Here is a 19,966-nt window from a genome sequence, read left to right on the forward strand (position 1 = left end):
CTCTGTGTGCTTTGGGTTTTACACTCAAAATCATTGCTTGTTTTTGTTTCACGTTAGCTCTATTTAGTATTAAAAGGTTAGCCGTGGGTTAAGAATGGGTTAGATTGATGCAGCCGTCATGGGCAAGGTCACTCAGAGAGGAATTCCACATCAGCTCTTTCTATTATGTGCAGTCATGTGGGGAAGACCAGGCATTTTCCCAGATGGTGATCTCTCTTGCAAATGAGCTTTTCACTGGATGTGTGTTAGTGTCACCTTGAATGAAACGGTCGACTGTGAAATGTTTTTGTATTAATTAATGAATTAATTTTATTAAATGGTTGCGCAGAATCATTTATCCAGATGTGATGATGCTTCTGCTGGCATTCGGGTACTGTACTTGACAGGTTTGTTTTTATGGTTTGTTTTAGCATTGGTATTTCAATTAATTTGTCATCTTAAAGAGAAACACTCTGTATTAACTTTTATTAATAACATTTACAAACATTACACATCATATAATTCTTCAGATCATGGTCATTTATACTGCAATGAAACTTTGATGCATATAAATGTACAATATTTTTTCTCTCTTTTAATCTGTTATGCATTAACCTATATTTGTTAAAGGCTTATTAAATGAGCCATATGGGTCATTGGATAATCATCTCATATTAAATTCAAAACATAAATTGAAATTGCTCCCAGGATTATGTGTCCTGCCACAGGATCGCTGTCCACACTGTTAGAATAATTGCAGCTCTAAAACATTAACCTAGCCATCAACCTTTGACATCACTTCCTTGATACAAAAGTTCACTTTGAGGTAAATTCCTTAAATATTTTATCATTTTAGCCCGCAGTTGTTCCACCCACATTTTCAAAGTGATATGCGAAAGTAATTATGTTTCAAACATTTAATATTGTATATGTGACTTGAATTATTGCATAGTTGAGAATTGAACAGAGGTTCTTTCAGAGGTTAGGTTTCCGTTAGGCTCAATGTGTACAAAGTCAGCAACTGTCACTCACAACATCACAGTCTACAGTTATTCAAGCCTAAATTTGTTCATTTCAATATGATATGATATGTTATACATTATATAACATATCATAAAATGTATGTTTATTTTTCTTTGTCATTCTTTTGCAAGCAGGTCTACATATTTTTAAAGAACCTTTAGTGTTACTTTAATCATGTTACGCCACATTCAGATATCATTACTTTCATACAAATTAGCTGATGAAATGCAGGACTCAGCTGGGGAAAGCTCCAAATACATTACCATATTCATATTAAACTGAGAGATTTTTTTAAATGATATGTTTCTATGTTGTAATTGCATTTAAATATGTTTTTTGGGGGTTTCAAGTTGATTAAAATATGTAAATTTTTTTATTTTTTAAATAAGGTTCTATTTGCTAATGTTAATGCATTAAGTATAAATAAACCGTTTGATCTAACAATAAACAACATATTTACAGCATTTACAGCACTGTTAGTGTAAATTTGTAAACATGCTGATCATTGTTAATTCATATTCATTCATAGATTAATGCTTATTTTTACAACTTGGGTTAATAAATATTAGTAGGCCTACATGTAGAAATTAACGTTAACCTGCATGGATTATTAAAATGTTGTTCATTGTTACTTCATGATAACTAGTACAATAACTAAGATTACAAATGAAATCTATTGTCAAATGCTCCATATCAACTTTTTTATGGCCCATATAATGGAAATTATTATGTTACCAAACCAGCATCTTCTGTAACTGCCTTCTGTCGCTATTGCAAACCAATACACACCGCATATTGCCCATGTGGTACTGAAATGTAGTTAGTAAATCCTTTATCATTAGATGACCTTGTGAGTCAATAAACACTGACTCTTCCTCCAGGAGTTATTTAATTACGTAAATGTAATACACTGGTTATCCTTACTGTGATCACTATACCTTTGCATTTGATAGTGTAAGTGAGTTTTACTGGTGTATTGCATTACAGGGCCTTAGGATCAGATTCAGATTACACTGATTCTTGACACATGGGACAAAAGTATAATATTATTAATAATATGTGTTTGGAGTTTTGGATTAATATGTGTCCATTGGTATTCATTCACACTTCAGTACAACCACCTGCTACACAAATTGTGTGTTTTTATTAATTGCTCAATGTGTCAATGCCGTCAGATATATGTGCCTTTATATTTGCAAATAAATAGATATACATTTTCAAAGTGGAAATTTTTATTTTTTATCCCATGTCTCAGTTGTGTATTTTTCTTTTCTGTCTCTCTCTCAGCAGGTATGCACACCAGCATCAGTGAGATTTTGAAGGAGAAAACGCTAAAGTCGTCCCGCCGCAGTTTGCCATGTCTGGCTCAGAGTCAGACACATCCTGAGAACCTCAATCACTTCCTGTCTGTGCCTCTGAGTCCTGAACCCAAAACATACAGTCACAGCGTCAGTGCCTCCTGCGCACACATCATACCTCCTCCCACAGGTGAGCACTTGCAGAGCTTTTCTTAGTCTTTTTAGTTAGCTTATGGTTAGCAAGCTAACCTATTAGCATGATAACATGTCCTAACTAATGTAATACACAACAAACCCTTCAGTGTTTCCAATATTCAAGTTTTTGATAGTTTTATTGTAAATGAAAAAAATACATCATAATTTCATTCAATTGAACAAATTTCTGCCATTAATACTGTTGCTCAGGGAACCAAGGTTACATATATAACCAGACGTTCCCTTTTGAATTGGAACTTCAACACTGCGTCTTGGTGTTAATGCTATGGGGAAGCAATAGCCACTACGCCATGCTGAAGGGGTGCCTGCCTCACTAAGCTGTGAATATTCACAGACGACATAGCACTCAATGACTCTACAGAGCTTAGTCAGAATCAAAAGTGCGTCAATTCCAGGGCGCATCCTATGTGACCTGCAAAACTTATTTAGTAGCACTACTCTTAAGCCTGAATTTTCAGGTGTTAGTGAAAAAATCCAAGCTTCTATGCTCTATAGCAAGGGAAGACTCGGCAGTTACACCTTCCTCCCTCCCTTGCGGGACAGGCCTCAGCCAGAAGCCCAAGAGGAGGGCTATAATGGGGGGATACACAACATAGACTCAGCATGCCTCATAGCATCTCAGCTGTATTTCTGAGAAGGTTCTAGGGGGCTTACCAAAGGGAGCATGCAAGGTACTAAATACCTCAGTAAAACAGACGTAGTATAAGAGTGAACGACTACTTAATGGACATAAAAGTCTTAATGCACATATAGGATATAATGCAGTTTGTCCAATAATTCTCATCCATCAGGCTCTATACCCCAATGAATCCAATGGGGAGCTGTGGCCCTACTTAACCCCACATTCAACTGAGACATTCAATTAGTATTACAAACTAATTAATTAATCAGTTTCTTGTTAGTTAATTGTAGTTATTATAATGTTAATATTGTGTTACTCATGTATTCTGTTTTGGTGACCAGAAAGGACTGTATAATTAGACTGGTCTTTAAAGGGTTGTGGCCACCAGGGGGCATCGATTAGAATGCAGACAAGATGTTCCGTTTAGGTGTTTATTAAGATAAAAGTTTAAAGGTGTGTGGTTCTGAAACAGAGATTCAGACATAAATCAGTAAATAGACTCTCTATATAAATGTCAAATAGTTATTACATGCCTAGCAGAGTATATAATAAACAAACACAATCAAGAGATTCAAGTATAGTTTTGTTATGTATGACTTAAATGCAGTGTTATAATAAATGCTTATCACTAAGCAAATACAATACTTAAAAATGCAGTAGTACACTATATCCCTGTTCAAAGATTAATTTGCTGCACATTAACTGCAACAATATATATATATATATATGCTAAATTCAGCTGAACATATAATAATTATAAGCTGCAGAGTTATTACTTAAAAAATACAACGTTACACATTGTGCAAGAACAACAGGCATTATTTAAATTGAGACACATAAGACTTGCAAAGCAACACCATTAATTTACAGCGTTCTCAACGATTAAACACACAGACAGTGAGAAACTCCGCCATTATACGACAACGAGCAGCAACGCGCCACAACATTATTGTGAGGTAAAACGAACAACAAACATCAGTATACTTACTGGTAGTTGCACGCACACAATTCTAGGAACTTATAAGTACAGGAACACTATCCTATATTATCAATTGACGGCACAGTCTTTTAACACCAGTGCTCTCTTCCAAATTTTCCCGAACTGAACTTTTAATCTGTATTCTTCCGTGAGCCGCAGAGCGCAGTGCCGCTCCCGATTGGCTGATTCTCAAGCAGCCAGTTTTATCTGCATAAAGAGGTCATCCTTCGTCACATATTCCTTTTGTAGTTAATTAATTACAGTATTCTAAAGTGTTACCCATATTTCTCTTAAAGGGATACTCCACCCAAAACTGAAAATTCTGTCATCATTTACTCGCCCTCAAGTTGTTGCAAACCTGTATGAGTTTCCGTACAAAGGAAGATATTTTGAAGAACGATTGGAGCAGTTGTTTGGCATCCATTAGTATTTTTTTTTTTCTACTATGGAAGTCAACGGTGCCAAAGTTCCAATCGTTCTTCAAAATATCTTCCTTTGTGTTCAGCAGAACAAAGAAACTCATACAGGTTTGCAACAACTTGAGGGTGAGTAAATGATGACAGATTTTTCATTTTTGGGTGGAGTATCCCTTTAAAAGGGTGATAATTGCATACATTTTCCTCACAGCTAAGGCTCGTCACTGGTGAAAGGCCATATGGTGCCATCAGAACTTGGATGCAAAGATGGCATTATGCAGGTGATGTACTTCCAGAGGTGTACTACGCTTGTCAAACAGTTGTCAGGGAGATTGGAAATGGTTTTCTTTAGGTGTTTTAGGGCCCTTTCACACTTACCTTGTTTGATCCGGACTTTCGGACTTTTCAGTTTGGTCCGAATCAAAATTACAGGTGTGAAACCTCCCCCGGACCACGGTCTGGACCAAACAGATGAAATTTGGTCAGACGAAAAGAGGTAGTCTCGGTCCGGGTCAAACTGAACAAAGGGTTGGTTCGTTTCTAGTGTGAAAAGCATTTCTGTATGGTTCGGACTTTCAAACCTTTTACAGGAAGTTCCGGTGGTTCCCGCTTAGCCGAAAAAACAGAAGGTGGCAGGAAAAATGAGCCGTGGCACATGGGGAGAGGAGGAGACGAGGTTTTTAATTGAAGTATGGTCTGATGACATAATAAGAAGTCAACTTGCAGTCTTCTCCTCCTTTCCTGCCAGTGACGATAAAATATTCGCACGACGATGACGTTCATTTGGCGAATTTGAACCAGCCTTGTGTATAGTTGGTGCTGCAGGTAATTATGCCATAAAAATAACAATATAGTTGCAACGATATGCGTCTGTTCATTCATGTTGTCAAAGTTAGCCGCCGAATTGACCACACGCTGACGTCAGACGCACGTCCATTGACAAAACCAATCAATGTCAAGTTGCAGCCCACACAGATGATGACGACAGTACGCAAATATGTCACGTAGAGTTCTTTAGTGCGCTTGCATAATTGCAGTGTGAAACCAAACTAAAACTTTCTGAAAGTATAAAATGTATCAAAACGTGAACTTTGGTTCGGACCTTGGTGCGGACATTCATGTGTGAAAACGCCCATAGACCTAACTGAATTTGAAAGGTTGGTTTTTGTTTGACAAAGGACCTTGAATTTAAGCAACGAGCATTTAAAAAAAAACCTAAAACAAACCTGCCAACACAAAGTTATTGATTTCGTCACCAGTATTTGTCCACTTTATCCTCTCTTCTCTGAGATTGCTGCTGCAGTCATTAACCCGTATTAGCTGTACAGGTGTGTAGACAAGATAGCTTGTTCCAAGTGCTGCTCAAAAGTTTTAAGTGAAGGTGCTGGGATCATTCCCATGTGCTGACACTGCCGGAATCCTCTAAAGAACCGCATTGCATTCTCCCTTGAGTTTACTACCACCCACTAATGGCCATCATTTGGACACAACGCTGCTGCCAGAAGATCTTTTAGCAGAAGCACATGACTTGATGAGCTCAACACAACAGAATGAATAATGGATAATGAGACGGTTGTTCTAAGCCAGCTGATTTGAGTTATTCTGTGGCTTTAGTCCACATGCTCATGCAGAGAATCTTCAGGTCTGTCTTTTGTAATGACAGTACTAAGCACAACGGTAGAACTGGAACATTATGTCTTATGCTCACTAAGGCTGCATTCATTCCTGAGATGGCAATTCTGAATTTTCAGCATCATTACTGCAGTCTTCAATGTCATATGACCTTTCAGAAATTCTGATATGCTGATTTGTTGCTAAATATTTTTGTGAAACCATGATACTCTACCATTCAAAAGTATGGGGTAAGAAACAACGAGAGAGAGAGAGAGAGAGAGAGAGAGAGAGAGAGAGAGAGAGAGAGAGAGAGAGAGAGAGAGAGAGAGAGAGAGAGAGAGAGAGAGATGCAATTGTCACTTTTATTGTTTAATTGTTGTTTGTACAGACATTTATAACCTTACAAAATATTTCTATTTCAATTAATGCTGTTGTTTTTAATTTTCAATTCATAAAATAATTATGACAAAAACTTATCACTGTTTCCACAAAAATATTTAGCAGCAAAAACACATTAATAAACATATAATAATAACAACCATTATTAATAATTGAGTATCAATACGAATTTATATTAATTGAGCTACAAAGAAGAGGAGCAGATCATCTAAATGCAGCTTTTAAGGTAACAACATGTAACATGTAACAAGTCCCCAGGAGAACAGCTTCACATAAAGTAAAGACAACATCAGACAAAGAACTGAATCAAACTGAGGGTATATGAGCACAGCTAGCATAATGTAGCCTCGTGAGACCATCCTGATCTCGCGAGCTTTCAAGGTTTCACTCGCAGATCACTGGATACTTTCCGTTAAAGAAAATTTGGGAGCAGTTCACCTAACGAACGTCCAATCAGCGTTGGCTTTGAGGCGGGTTGAGGTGTGACGCAACGAGAAGCGCGTCAGTTCAGTCTAAAGAACATGTCGGCTTCAGCGGATGAAACTAGCATCAGCGTGGCTATCGAGCAAGTTTTATCGGAATTACAGAGTATTTCTTCACTGAAAGAAGAGCAAAACACTGCTCTGGAGGCTTTTCTCAGAGGAGAAGATACGCTCTGTTAGTACGTCATATGCTTCGTTGATCTGATTGGTTGATTTGGCCCGTCTTTCACCAACATAGGCCAATCAGCTAACCAGTATTTTCGCCCCTTACCAAAACTACTTCAACGGAAGGTTTCCAGATGGATATGCGGAGCAAATCCATCTGGCGGAGTCAGGTTAGGCATAATGAGGAACTCAACTAGAAATGTGTGTTGAACATAATCTGTAACTACGGAAACTAACTAGTAACTAGACCAAAGGAAAGTCAAGTCAGCTTTATTTCTATAGTGCTTTATACAATACAGATTGTTTCAAAGCAGCTTTACAGTCATAACAGTATGTTAAAAATTATGCATTTTGGCTGTTGTTCAGCAGAAGTCAGTTGAGTTCATTTCATCTATAAAGCAGTTCTGCAAAACATGATGTCCTCGTCCAGCTCATTTCAGTTCTCATACAAGAGCGTCAGTACAGTCAGATCAATAATATTGCTGAATATTAAGTGTACCCAACTAAGCAAGCCAGAGGTGACAGTCAAGTCAAGTCACCTTCATTTATATAGCGCTTTTAACAATACAGATTGTTTCAAATCAGCTTTACAGTGATAATAAAAAAATAATGCAACAAAGATTGTTTTGGCTGTACAGCAAATCTGGAAAAAAAGTAATTTTCTAGCTTACATAAGTTTATGATTGATTCATTTCCGTTGTAAAAATCATTAGGGGCCGTTTACACAACACTTTTTGAAACTGAAAACGGAAAACTTTCAATGCGTTCTGTCCGTTCATTTACACGACAACTGCTTTTTGGTGGCCTGAGAACGCAAACTTCAAAATGCAAGTTTTTGAAAACGAGTTTTGAAAATGATACCGTTATCATCTCTGTGTAAACTTCTAAAACGTGAATATGTGAAAACGGTGACGGCATGCACATGCGTATTACGTGTTTAGTCTATAGGCATTCACGTTTGAATTCATATGTGCGTAGGCGTGTAGTCTTTCTTTACAAAGTGACATTGCCAATTACTTGCATTTTCAGTGGTTTCCGTGGATCCGTGTGAATTTTAATAAATATATTATATGATTCAGGTTGCATCACAAGTCAGTGATCAGATCGGGATCGGTAGCATTCAGGAATATACAAAATATAACAAGACGGTGACACATATAAGCATATTAAAAGTATTTATAAGGATCAGTGACAGTAAAAGCATGGTGTTTTTATTTGAATAAAAAGAGCACTAAAGAAGTTTTGCTGTGGGTAAAAATGACAATTATGAAAATGCTAAAACAAAAAAAGTGTCAAACTTCGTGCCTTACTTTAATTCATTTCTTTGCTTTTACTATGAAAAGCCTACAACGAGTATTTATATTAAGTATGTTCTGTATATTTTGAGCAGTCTGATTTGGAGTGAAAATTCAGGTTTACGTCATTCGTCAGGTCTGGCACCAGATATATGCTACTTGCTTACAAGTTGTAGAACAGTCTTTCTCAACCAGGATACTCCAAGGAGGCCCTAATGTGTCTTATATTTATTTACATTCAGTTCTATTGAGGCTATGTTTACACGGAAACGATCTGAAGAGAAAACGCAAAAGTGGCGTTGCGTTATCACTTTTTATTCTGCGTTTAGACGAGCGTTATGGTTGGGAAATCCGCGTGCATATGGTGACGCAAAAGTGTGTAAAATTCAATGTATGCACTCCAGGCGGCTAGGTGTCAATGTGAAGCACTGCCACACAACAACACCAATATCTTAGAATATTTTGTACAACTGCTAAAAAGACTCTTGTATGTTTTTCAGAACTGCTAGGGCAACTTGAAGGTCCGACGTATGGAAATAATCTGACATGTTGGTTGTTATTGTCATGTCAGATTATTATTTTTTTTTAACAGATTGCAAAGTGGCACTTTTATTTCTTTTCCATTTTTGAACTTGATACAAATTGACACAGCTGCACTTTTATTTTCTCTATTTTTTAAAGACTTTTTTTTTTTACTAAAATTGACTAAAACTTGACTAAAACTTGACTAAAACCTTTTTTTGTTTTCGTCGACTAAAACTTGACTAAAACTATTAAGTTACTATTAACTATTAAGACTAAGACTAAAACTAAAAGGGCTGCCAAAAACAACACTGCTTCCGATATGTATCCTTGTTTTCACATGGGCCTGGTTGCAGTCTCTTTTTTTTTGTAGCCACTCAGAAGTCCGAAGTCTTTTGCATTTTACAACGGGTGAATCTTAAGTTGTCACTGGTGATTCATGAGTTCACATCTACATATAATTATTACGGTAAAGGTTATGCGTACTTGGCGTGCTGTCCGGGTGGAGGGCTCCGAGCTCGAAATTTCTGCCCGAACCCAGAGTACTCCCCCCTTGGTAAGAGTAGATGGAACTAGAAGTAAGGAGATGGAACTAAAAGTGTTATAAGATGGGGTGGAGGTGGGATGCTGATAAACTGTCAAGGAACAAAGGTGGGTTCTGCTGTTATTTATCTTGTCCTGAGTTGATTACTGATTGATCTCCACTTGTGCTAATTGGGTTAATTATCTGCACCTGCAGAGAACGATTCCGGGTGAAAACGTAAAAATATTTTATCGGATGTGCCTTTCGTTAAACACGGCAACGGCGTTTTGGGGGCTTAAAAACGCAAAAAAGTGAAACCACCCTCCAGAGTGAAAATCTTAAAAACGCTCCACCGTCGCGTTCCCGTCTAAACGGTAAAAACGCAAATCTGCTCACGGTGGCTCTCGTCGCGTACGCGTTTACGTCACAGGCATGTGCTAGTACAGGAAAATCATAGTCAAGTTTTAGTCAATTTTTGTAAAAAAAAAAAAAAAGTCTTTACAAAATAGAGAAAATAAAAGTGCAGCTGTGTCAATTTGTATCAAGTTCAAAAATGGAAAAGAAATAAAAGAGCCACTTTGCAATCTGTTAAAAAAAGAAAAAAGAATAGAAATCCATTTGGCAAGACAGGTCTATTTATCCCTGCATTAGTGGCTGCAATGAGCCTGTTTTGCATTGCACAATTTCTCAAAAGTCAAGCTCAATGTTCAGCTGAGATCTGTACTTTGTTTTCAGTGAAGCTGAAAAGCCCATCTCACAGAGATATGATGTGGCAAAGGGAAGAAGAATGCACACAGCTCTCTGCCTTTAGCCTTATACATAAAAACGTGATTTTTTTTTTTTAAATAGATAAAATAGACATAACATACTGTGTTAGATATGGGATTAAAATGATGGATAGTGTATGGGCAGTGTATAAGATATAAACTAATGATTAATTATTGTAATATTCCTTTGTTCCGATCAGAGCATGTGAGCGAAGAGCGCATTTCTGAATATCCCTCGGCTCGCTCATTCAGCTCAGGGTCGCGCGCTCAACCCAGAATGGCCTGCTGGTTCGAGAATATGTGGAATAAGAGCTGCCTCCGACTAAAGTTTTTATTCTAGTCGACTAGTAGTTGTTCATTTAAACCATTAGTGGACAAATCGCCCCTTTATATTAATTTAATTACTTAAATAGGCTATACAGGAAAATGAGCGTTATAGCTCATTATAGCACTCGAGCGCACGACCGCACGCATAAAGCTTGCCACAAAGAACCGGCAAAAGTAATGATTATGAATGTGTAAAAAAATAGCAAGGAGACATTTAATTGTTTATTAATAAACTGGGCCCGTATTCATAAAGAATCTTAACCCTTGTGTTCTGTTCGAATTCTGTGTACACCCTTTATGGACCGGGTCAAATTGACCCTAATTGGATTCAATACAATTCCTCAAAAATCACACTATGAAAAACAACAAAGATTTAGATACAAACTGTAAACTTTTAATATCAACATTTGTAAAACATTACAAAAACATTATATCTGAAAATATGATTTATGAAAATTTTTTTAAAACATTTTTTACAACAGTTTTGTTTTGATAAAATTGGAAAATAAACAGTATACTGATTTTTTTGCATATATATATATATATATATATTTTTTTTTTTTTACATTTTATGCTTTGAACATCGTAACTGAACAAAAAAAAAATGCTGTTTAATGACATTTTTTCATTTTCCTAAGTTAACTTTCCCTAGTTTCCTAAGACCTATTTTCCTAGTTTCATTTATTCACTCACAGGGAAGTGAGAAACCAAACATAACAAAATCATTCATCAAATAAATGTTTTTTATTTATTTTTTGGCTCTGTGAAGCTGCCTTTGAAAATCCTACATAAAAGTTTTGGGTAAAAGCTAGGTATTTTAGATATCTTGAATATTGAAATGAGAGCTTATTTTACTATCTGTGTCTGACAAAGATTTTCATCTGTAATTTGCAAATAATTCTAAACACTGTGATTTTAGCTTTTTCAAGTGTGTTTGGTTAGGGTTAGAGCACTTTTAGATGCACTTGCACGTTAGAACTGGAGTTGAAGTGCCCTTACATACAGAAAATAAATGTTTTTATTTTGTGTCTGTACAGTTGCTTTTGAATGGCTGTCTATGAGGGTCAAATTGACCCGCGAACATCACGAACGTAACAGTAATTTTGTTTGTATATGTCAAAACACATCACGATGTTGAAACTTTGCATGCATGTTCATCATGATAAATGAGAAAAAGTCACAAAATATCAAGAAGAAAAAAACAAAAGTTAACCAGTATTTCCAACAACTTGAAAATCGAAACGGGTCAAATTGACCCGCAACATAACACAAGGGTTTTTGCAAAGAGTAGCTCCTAGTGACAAAATTCCAAGAAAATTCTTAGAAATGTGGGCGTTTACTCTTAAAATTAAAGAAAAAATCCTAGTAAAGAAAAAAGTAATTCAGAAAGCACCTTAAGCCTTAAAAGAGGTCTTAAGGTCAAAATTGTTAGGAGCACGGACGAGGACTTTTAAGAGGCTTAAGAGTTTCTTTAGCAGAGGAGAAAATGTCAGAAAGACGAAGAGGGAGAAGAAATGTGTTGCAGACAATGGATGACAGTGAGTTAATAAGACGCTATAGATTAGATCGTGCAGGGATTATGTTTGTGACTGATCTTATTAGAGACGCTAATATCTCCAACACAGCACAGAAATGCCATAGCGCCAGAAATGAAAGTAATCACTACATTACGATATTTGGCAACTGGGAAAATTCCATGTTTGATACATTAAAATTAACATTCAAACCACCACTTAAATAGACATGCCAGCAATCAGTGTAATTGGAAAGAGTGGAACAATTTTTATCATTCTAAGCCAATCAAATAGCATACCATATAGGAAATTAACCGCATGGTAAAAAAAGAGAAAAAAGGATTTATATATAATGTGTGTGTGTGAGAACGGTCAAATAGGAAAAATTACGCATGTAATTTCAAAGTGAAGGCTTAAAATAGACCCTATACTTAAAATCACTTTTTTTTTTCTTCTTGGACAACCAACCAATCACAGTCTTCAAAAGATTGTGTCATACATAGCAACGGGGTCAACTCCGCCTCCTTACTAAGATGAAAGTTTTTGTCTTTTCCTTACTCAGAGTAGCTCTCAGATCGGTCCCGAATCGCTTTTAAGCTAAGACTCCTACGTAAAAGTTTTTAAGCTAAATTAAGAGTTTTCTGAGAGGATTCTTAGAATCTTTAGGAATACGGGCCCTGGAGTTTTCGGTGTCGCAGCAAAGATGAAGTTGACGATGCGGACGCCATGAGCGAATAAAGATACAAAGGCATAAAACGGAAAATTTCCTCCCGTTTGGAGGAGACCTGTCACGCCAGTGGGGCGCGCCCCACACTATGAGAACCGCTGGATTATACTGAAACTGAAAGTATGTCCATAAATCATCTCGTCGTTTCCGACCACCAAGCCCGTCTATTGGCTTCGATCGCTGCCGTGGTCCTTCGAAGATGTGTGGTGAGTGACTAGCCACAGCCGCAGGTGTGTTGTGTGGAATCTGGTGCGCGCGGCGGCATGGGTAGCCTACCCAAAACAAGGAAGCGGCAGCATTGCTGATACTTTTTTTTAGCTCAAAACAGACAGATTTCACGCAAAATAGGCAGAAATGACATGCTTGTGATTGTGAACGTCAGACTTGTAATCATTTTCGTTCCGTCTCGTCTTGTCAACGAAAACTCGAAAACGTCTCGTCATGTTTTAGTCACCTTAGAGCCATTTTTAGGTAGTCATCATCGCGTTATCGTCATAAAAAAAAAGTGCGTCAACGAAATCATTTCGTTATCGTCATCGTTGACGAAAACAACACTGAAGGGCATTAAATATAGTCACGCAATGCTGATGTTGTTAAAATTAACAATTTGCGGAAAATATAAATAATTTGCACGGTTTGACGTGATATGATAAGCAATCGTTAGATTTAATCAGTGCGATTTACTGCAATGCTTTTTTCCGCTTAGTTGGTCAGATCAAAAATGGATGACGTTTTCCGGTGGAAATTCTTATGTTTGTCATACTTCCAAAACTAGAATCTGTGATTCCGAATGACAGTATCCACATCGGCGCGGCGACTGACAGCGTACATTCTCCTCAAAACATTGGATTCACCCGCGCTGTGCCGTGCCAAGGCTTTAACCCACGTAAAGATGATAATTCCGCCAACATACATGATCATTTCGAACAGAGATGGTGACCAGTGTTGGGGAAAGTTACTTTGAAAAGTAATGCGTTACAATATTGCGTTACTCCCTTAAAAAGTAACTTATTGCGTTACTTAGTTACTTTTTTAGAAAAGTAATGTGTTACGTTACTTTTGCGTTACTTTTTTTCCACCTGGGCTGGGCTTGTTTTTTTATACCAAAAAAGATATATTTTTGGGCAAATGTAAAGACCCTTTCACCCCAAAAGTGAAATAATAAGCCTCAGACTGAAGGAAATGCAGATTTACTCCTGTACAGTAGAGTACAGTAGTGTTCAGTAGAACAAACAAACCTTTCAGCTGCTGCTGTTCTGGGTAACAGAAGAAGAGGATGCAGGAGAAACAAATTTAACACTTACTTTACCAATAAAACATATAAAAAAATCTATAGTCATTTTTGCTTATGGTTTAACTGAAGAATCGGAGGTCAGAAGCAAGTACTTTGGTCAATAAAGATTAAATGCATAAAAATTTATGTTTTATTTAACATATTTAGGTATTGGAGGTTTGCATAGTGTTCTGATTCTGCATTTCACTGATTTTATTCATTTTGAGGAATATTGAATCTTTTTTGTGCAAGTGAGATGAGTAAATCCACGCTTACATTTAATCTAGAACTATAATAACCATCATGTTTACACACAAAGCCTCTGCACTTCGATTTGTCTCAACATTAGGACAGAAGAGCAGTCAGTCAATAAAGGGGAAAACAAAGTAACTTTCGTTACTTATTAGAAAAAGTAACTCAGATATTTTATTGTAAATTTTAAAAGTAATGCGTTACTTTACTAGTTACTTGAAAAAGTAATCTGATTACGTAACTCAAGTTACTTGTAATGAGTTACCCCCAACACTGATGGTGACAGGAAAAACTATGGACTGCAGCTTTAACATAATATTAATTAAAATGCTAAAAATCACTAAAAAAAATAAGCACAAAACAAAATTTCTAAATGTTTTTTTTTTTTTTATGCACCAGATGCACATCTGTATTCATCACCATTTCATTTTAATAAGTTATTCTCATAGAACCCAGTGTTTCACTCTTGAACAGACACAGGTCAGGATGTCTATATGGAAGAGAGGGAGACGGGGGATTTTGCACCTAAAACAGATGAAACGCACCACGTCCAGCAGAAGCCGGTGTCCAGAGGAAAGCTAGAGGCCCGCACAGAATCCATACAGGTACAACATCTCCCTTCTTGGTAGCAACTGCTAAGATGCTACCAACCTATTCCTCCAAATTCATGCTTGGTAATGAATTCAATCTTGAGTAGAGATTTTTTTCTGAAAATTTAAAAAGCATGTCATCATAGTCATTAGTTAAATAATGAATATAGACGTATTACATTTGTACATAGCGACATTTGTAGGGCAACAGCTAAAAATCTGAATTCCTCTGGAAATTCGAGTGAGGTTTTTTGATCTATGAGTGTAAAAAAGTGTGTGGTAACAAGCCTTTCCAGTTTGTTTTTCTGCAACATAAATTACAGTTCTACCTCAAAAGTGATTTTTGACATTTCTGACGGTTTAAGGATTAAATCTGAACAGTTCTATTGCTTCATATTTTCTAATAAAATAAAATCGAATGAAATAAAGACATGTTCTGATTGTTTTCAGGGGAACCCCTCAGGATTGATGTTTAGAGATGGGAAGAAGCGTATCGACTACATCTTGGTGTATAAGAAATCCAGCCTTCAGGTGGAGAAGAGGTGCACGTTTGAGAGGAACCTGCGGGCAGAAGGTCTAATGCTGGAGAAGGAGGTATAGAACAATATTTTTAACTAGATGACTGTTGTATTTGAACATCATTTTGTTTGGATTGACTCGTATCGTCCTTAAGGAAAGAACACAGATCCATCAGTTTTACCAGAAAGACTCGGGAGGCAAGAGATTGTATGCATACGATTTATTTAACAGTTTGTATGCAAAATGAAATGTTAAAGTTTTTTGGCGTAGTCCGTAATCCAAATCCGGAGGGTAGAAGACACTTGCAGTTCCTGCCTGAAGATGAAGGCAGGAGCAGAGCCTACCTCTGGTGGATGGACAGAGACCAACCTGGTGGTGGTGGGGAGGATGGGGGTGAACACCGGCTTCAGTTTCTGCAAACGTAGTAATGGGTGTTAACCGGGCTTAAATACTCCATGTGTCGAGTGGCAGTGTTGTGCCTGAACGCGTTCATTGAACGATAGTTCATGAACTCGTTCATATTTTGGGCGAACTTGAACTGAACGTACTGTATTACTGCCTGATGAATGATACTTGTGAACTCGTTCATTCTGGTGTCTGTGAACGCACACTCTCTCAGTTTAAAGGTGCACTATGCATGCAGGAATTCCGTTTTTGTCAAACAGCGACCCCTAGAGTTGCTGTGGAGTACTTGTACTGTCGTAAATAGCACTCACGCAGAGATGGCTCTGCACTCACGGCCTGATCCCCTCCTCCTGTTCAGTAGGATGTAAGCAATTTTTTACAGTCTATGGATGGAAGCTGTAACGAGTTGAAATAAGGTGTGGCCCCTTTAAGAGCTGCGCCCGCCCTGTTTAACTGTCGGCAGTCTGAACACCACATGTCTACGGCGCGGGGTTATTTCTGTTTGATGCTTATTTTATCAGATCTTTTTTGCCGTAAAGCAATTCGTTACATCGCGAGACCTGATATCACGCGAAACTTCCTGATGCTGCGGCCGGCAGCCCGCCGGCTCAAAGTTGCAAGTGTGTTTTTTCCGCTCACATGCGATAGGGGGGTGCGAAACGACCACCATTCAACCCGAAAAGAGTAATATATAACCATTCCAATGACTCCGAAGCTGTTCGGTTGAGGTAAAAAACCTGCATAGTTCACCTTTAACAGCACTGTAAAAAAAATATCAGGTAACCTAAAATGTGCTTCATTTAGTGACTTCTTAATTAACTGCTTGTTTTTCGAAAATATGATTTAATACCAATAAGTTACATCAAGGGTCAAATAAAATAGAAATGGCACATTCAAGTTAAAAGTTACAACTGAATGTTGAAACCATTGTGTTTCTACGTATGCTGTACAGGTCAGGTATAAAGAATATTTTTGCTCAGGTGGCGAAAAATGTCCACCCAATAGAAAAAAGTTTTGCTCAGCAAGAAAACAAATTAGAGGGAACATTGGTGAGGATGGGAAATTTTTTTAATTTCTGTGCAAACTTTGCCCACCGATAAAATAATTGCTGTCGGTGTTTGTATATGGGCTGTGGCAATAATAATAATACAAAATTAGCAACATATGGAAAAAAATAACTATGAACTAGTTCATTTTTGGAACTTGTGAACTTAGTTCAAAATTGTGAAGTATGAACTATGACCTGAACTAGTTCATTTTAAAATTTGTGAACTGAAAATTGACCTAGTTCATGTAGAATGTGAACTTTCCCAACACTGTCGAGTGGTGATTGGCTAGATCTGTGGTTAATGAATGACGTGATTAAAGAATGACATGATATTAGAGTCTTCCCGGTAGAACTTGCGCTAGAGCTCCCATTTCTTTTGACCAGTTTTGAATTCCAATGGAAAATTGAGACACTAGCTCTGCTCCAAATTCTCCAAAGTCTTACTGTCTGCTGTCTGCAGGATGCTGACTTTTATTGCTTCCTGTCTGAAATGGAACCTTTAGAAGTAAAACTCTTCATAGACAGCCGCTCTGTCTAATGTGATGTGAAGACAGGAAACCTGACTCATAATTGATTCTAATAGAGTCTGATGTTAGCATGTTGCTATGGTAACTATGCAATGTTCTAATAAACCTAATAAATACATATAGTTGCTAACTACATTTTGGGATAGCCTTCATGTAGCAATCTTAGATTACAATTACATCTCACTAGGTTTTAGAACAAAACTAATGGCTATCAGTCAAGAGTCAAAAGAGCAGGGGTGGAGCCTAACCCTGACAACTGCAAACGTAAAAGAGAGAATTCAGTACTTATATACTCCAATGTTCAAACAGTGATTGGCCAGACCAAATAGTCATGAATGAATGATGTGGCATTAGAGTCTTCCTGGTAGAACTTATGCTAAATCTATCATTTCTACCAGAAAGACTCAGAGGACAGGTGAAAGTTTACATAGTATTTATTCCATAAAGTATTAACAGATGGTAGCATGCTACAATGGTTCATGTCCAGTTGTATAGAAAATCTCTTTGTCTTTGGCCCCGTTCTTAGTCTCTTAGATTGCAGATCGATGCAGATTCGGCAGATCCTGCCTGAAGGTGAAGACAGGGGCAGAGCCTACCCCCCAAATGAAATTCAAATTGATACCCACCAGTTGAGACTTCTCTTAATTGGAATTCCTAAAATAGAACAATCATATGAAAAATGAAGGAATAATAATAAATATTTATAAACAAATGACTGTATAAGCTATGGTCATGAGATGCCACGTTAGGAAGATTAACACACAAAGACTATGGTGTTACTTGAAAAGCCACGATAGGTCAATTTTGAGAAGGGCAGCGATAGGCCGGCTTACATTAAAAAAATAATAGTCAGTCTTACCTGTTGGCCACGATAGGCCATGTTATGTGGAGGGTCCCAATAGGCCATGTTATGTGGAGGGCCCCAATAGGTCATTTTATGTAGAAGGCCCTGATGGGTTGTGTGATTTGGAGGGCCCAAAAACCTTCAGTGGCCTTTAGCACACCTTACATCACAGGGGAGAAATAAATATGTTTCCTTCCTCTCTGCTAAACCATACTCCTTCAACCCTCATGGACCGCCAGAGAGGGATATATTTTCTGAATGCTGAGACCCGCTTCTGTATCTTCTCTACGGCCACATCACAGTTCAGAGCATCAAAGAGAAAGGTTTATCACAGATGCCTAGTAGCCATTGAACCGATGCACCGTCCTTGTGCTTTGTGGCACAGATGGCTATATGTGGGGCTTACACAGCTTTTTTTAAGACTGCCTCAGTAGATATTACCACTCAATAGGTAGGCCTGGTATCCCCGCTGCATCTATGTCCCAACACCCTCCTCGCCGCTTATGCCTTGCCATGAGCCTCAAGGTGGTAAAGCAGAGGAGGAGACTCATTCGATAACATCTGCCTCGAATCTTACCACCTGCAACCCCACGAGAGAAGCCAATGTGCTGCTTCACAAAGATGTGGGGCCTGGCCCACGAGGAGCAAACATTTGACTCTTACCCCACAAGAAAAGAGTCAAGCGAGAGGGGAGCTCCCTCGCTGTGACAGCGAGTGCATTCAGCTCTCTCCAGAACCAAACGTGCTCGCTCTACCCCCATTAGCAAGACGGGAGCATTCATAGAGGTTGCAGCACTAGGGTAGAGAGCTCGCAAGCAGTTCTTCAACTGGGGCATCCTCACATATCGCTGCTCACACAGCCCCTCCACATGCGAATGGTTAGACTACATGGGAGACAATATAGGAGCTGAATACAGATTCCTTGTTCTTTTTCTTGATACTATCTGGGAGGAATAAAAGACTCACAGACTTATATGTGGGGCAGCAGAGGAGGCGTATTAGTAACATTTGCTCTCAACCAGATCAGAAACAGCCACAGAGCAGTTTTATGAACCAACATGAGAGCAACAGAGCTAGCAGGAGAAGCCCAAGATCCCCACGATCAATCCCGCCCTGCCGCCTTGGCAGCAGCAGGACTGAACCACGAGGTGCAGAAGCTCGACTCTCATCCCTTAAGATAGAGTCAAGCAAGGGTGGAGCTTCCCACAGCGAACGTATTACAATGAATGCATTCAGCTCCCTCAAGATCCGAATGCACTCTGTGCAAACCCTTGATTCTCATCGCTCTAAAGAACTGATGACATGTAATCCAGACACCCTTTTCAGGCACTCAGGCCCTTTTGTAACGTCATCGGACTGTGTTCATTATTACAAGTGTGTGTGTCTTGTGTGGTTTCTTTGGTAACCAGTGTTCTATATTATTAGCTGAACACCTGAACTTTAATTTATCAAACCTACTTTTCTTCTCCCAGATCTGTCATACTATTTTTATACTGAGCATAACTCTGGCAGTATTTCTTTACCTCTTCTGTAGGTGTGCTTGTAATGTCGGAACATAACTTTTTCCAAACTTGCTAACAATACTAGCTTTTCCCAGTTCTGCCACTTTTCACATATGGAGTCTAAATAAGTTTTGACAC

The 19,966-nt window shown here is 38.0% G+C and overlaps 1 protein-coding gene across 3 annotated transcripts in view; it reads left to right on the forward strand.

Moving 5' to 3' along the window:
- The window catches only part of ano3 (anoctamin 3), a 151,661-nt gene that overhangs the window by 25,171 nt on the left and 106,524 nt on the right, over positions 1-19,966 (forward strand). For 2 of the 3 annotated variants that reach the window (XM_056245686.1, XM_056245687.1), the window contains exon 1: positions 15,443-15,577. In XM_056245686.1, coding sequence (XP_056101661.1) covers positions 15,452-15,577 — 126 coding nt within the window. In that variant the 5' untranslated portion in view covers positions 15,443-15,451. Of the gene's footprint in view, positions 1-2,292; positions 2,491-14,867; positions 14,999-15,433; positions 15,578-19,966 lie in introns of those variants that run through there. The other variant, XM_056245688.1, reaches the window with a different exon arrangement.

This window comes from Rhinichthys klamathensis, unplaced genomic scaffold (assembly GCF_029890125.1).
Source record: "Rhinichthys klamathensis goyatoka isolate OS25496 unplaced genomic scaffold, OSU_Roscu_1.1 h1tg000033l_1, whole genome shotgun sequence".
NCBI lineage: Eukaryota > Metazoa > Chordata > Actinopteri > Cypriniformes > Leuciscidae > Rhinichthys > Rhinichthys klamathensis.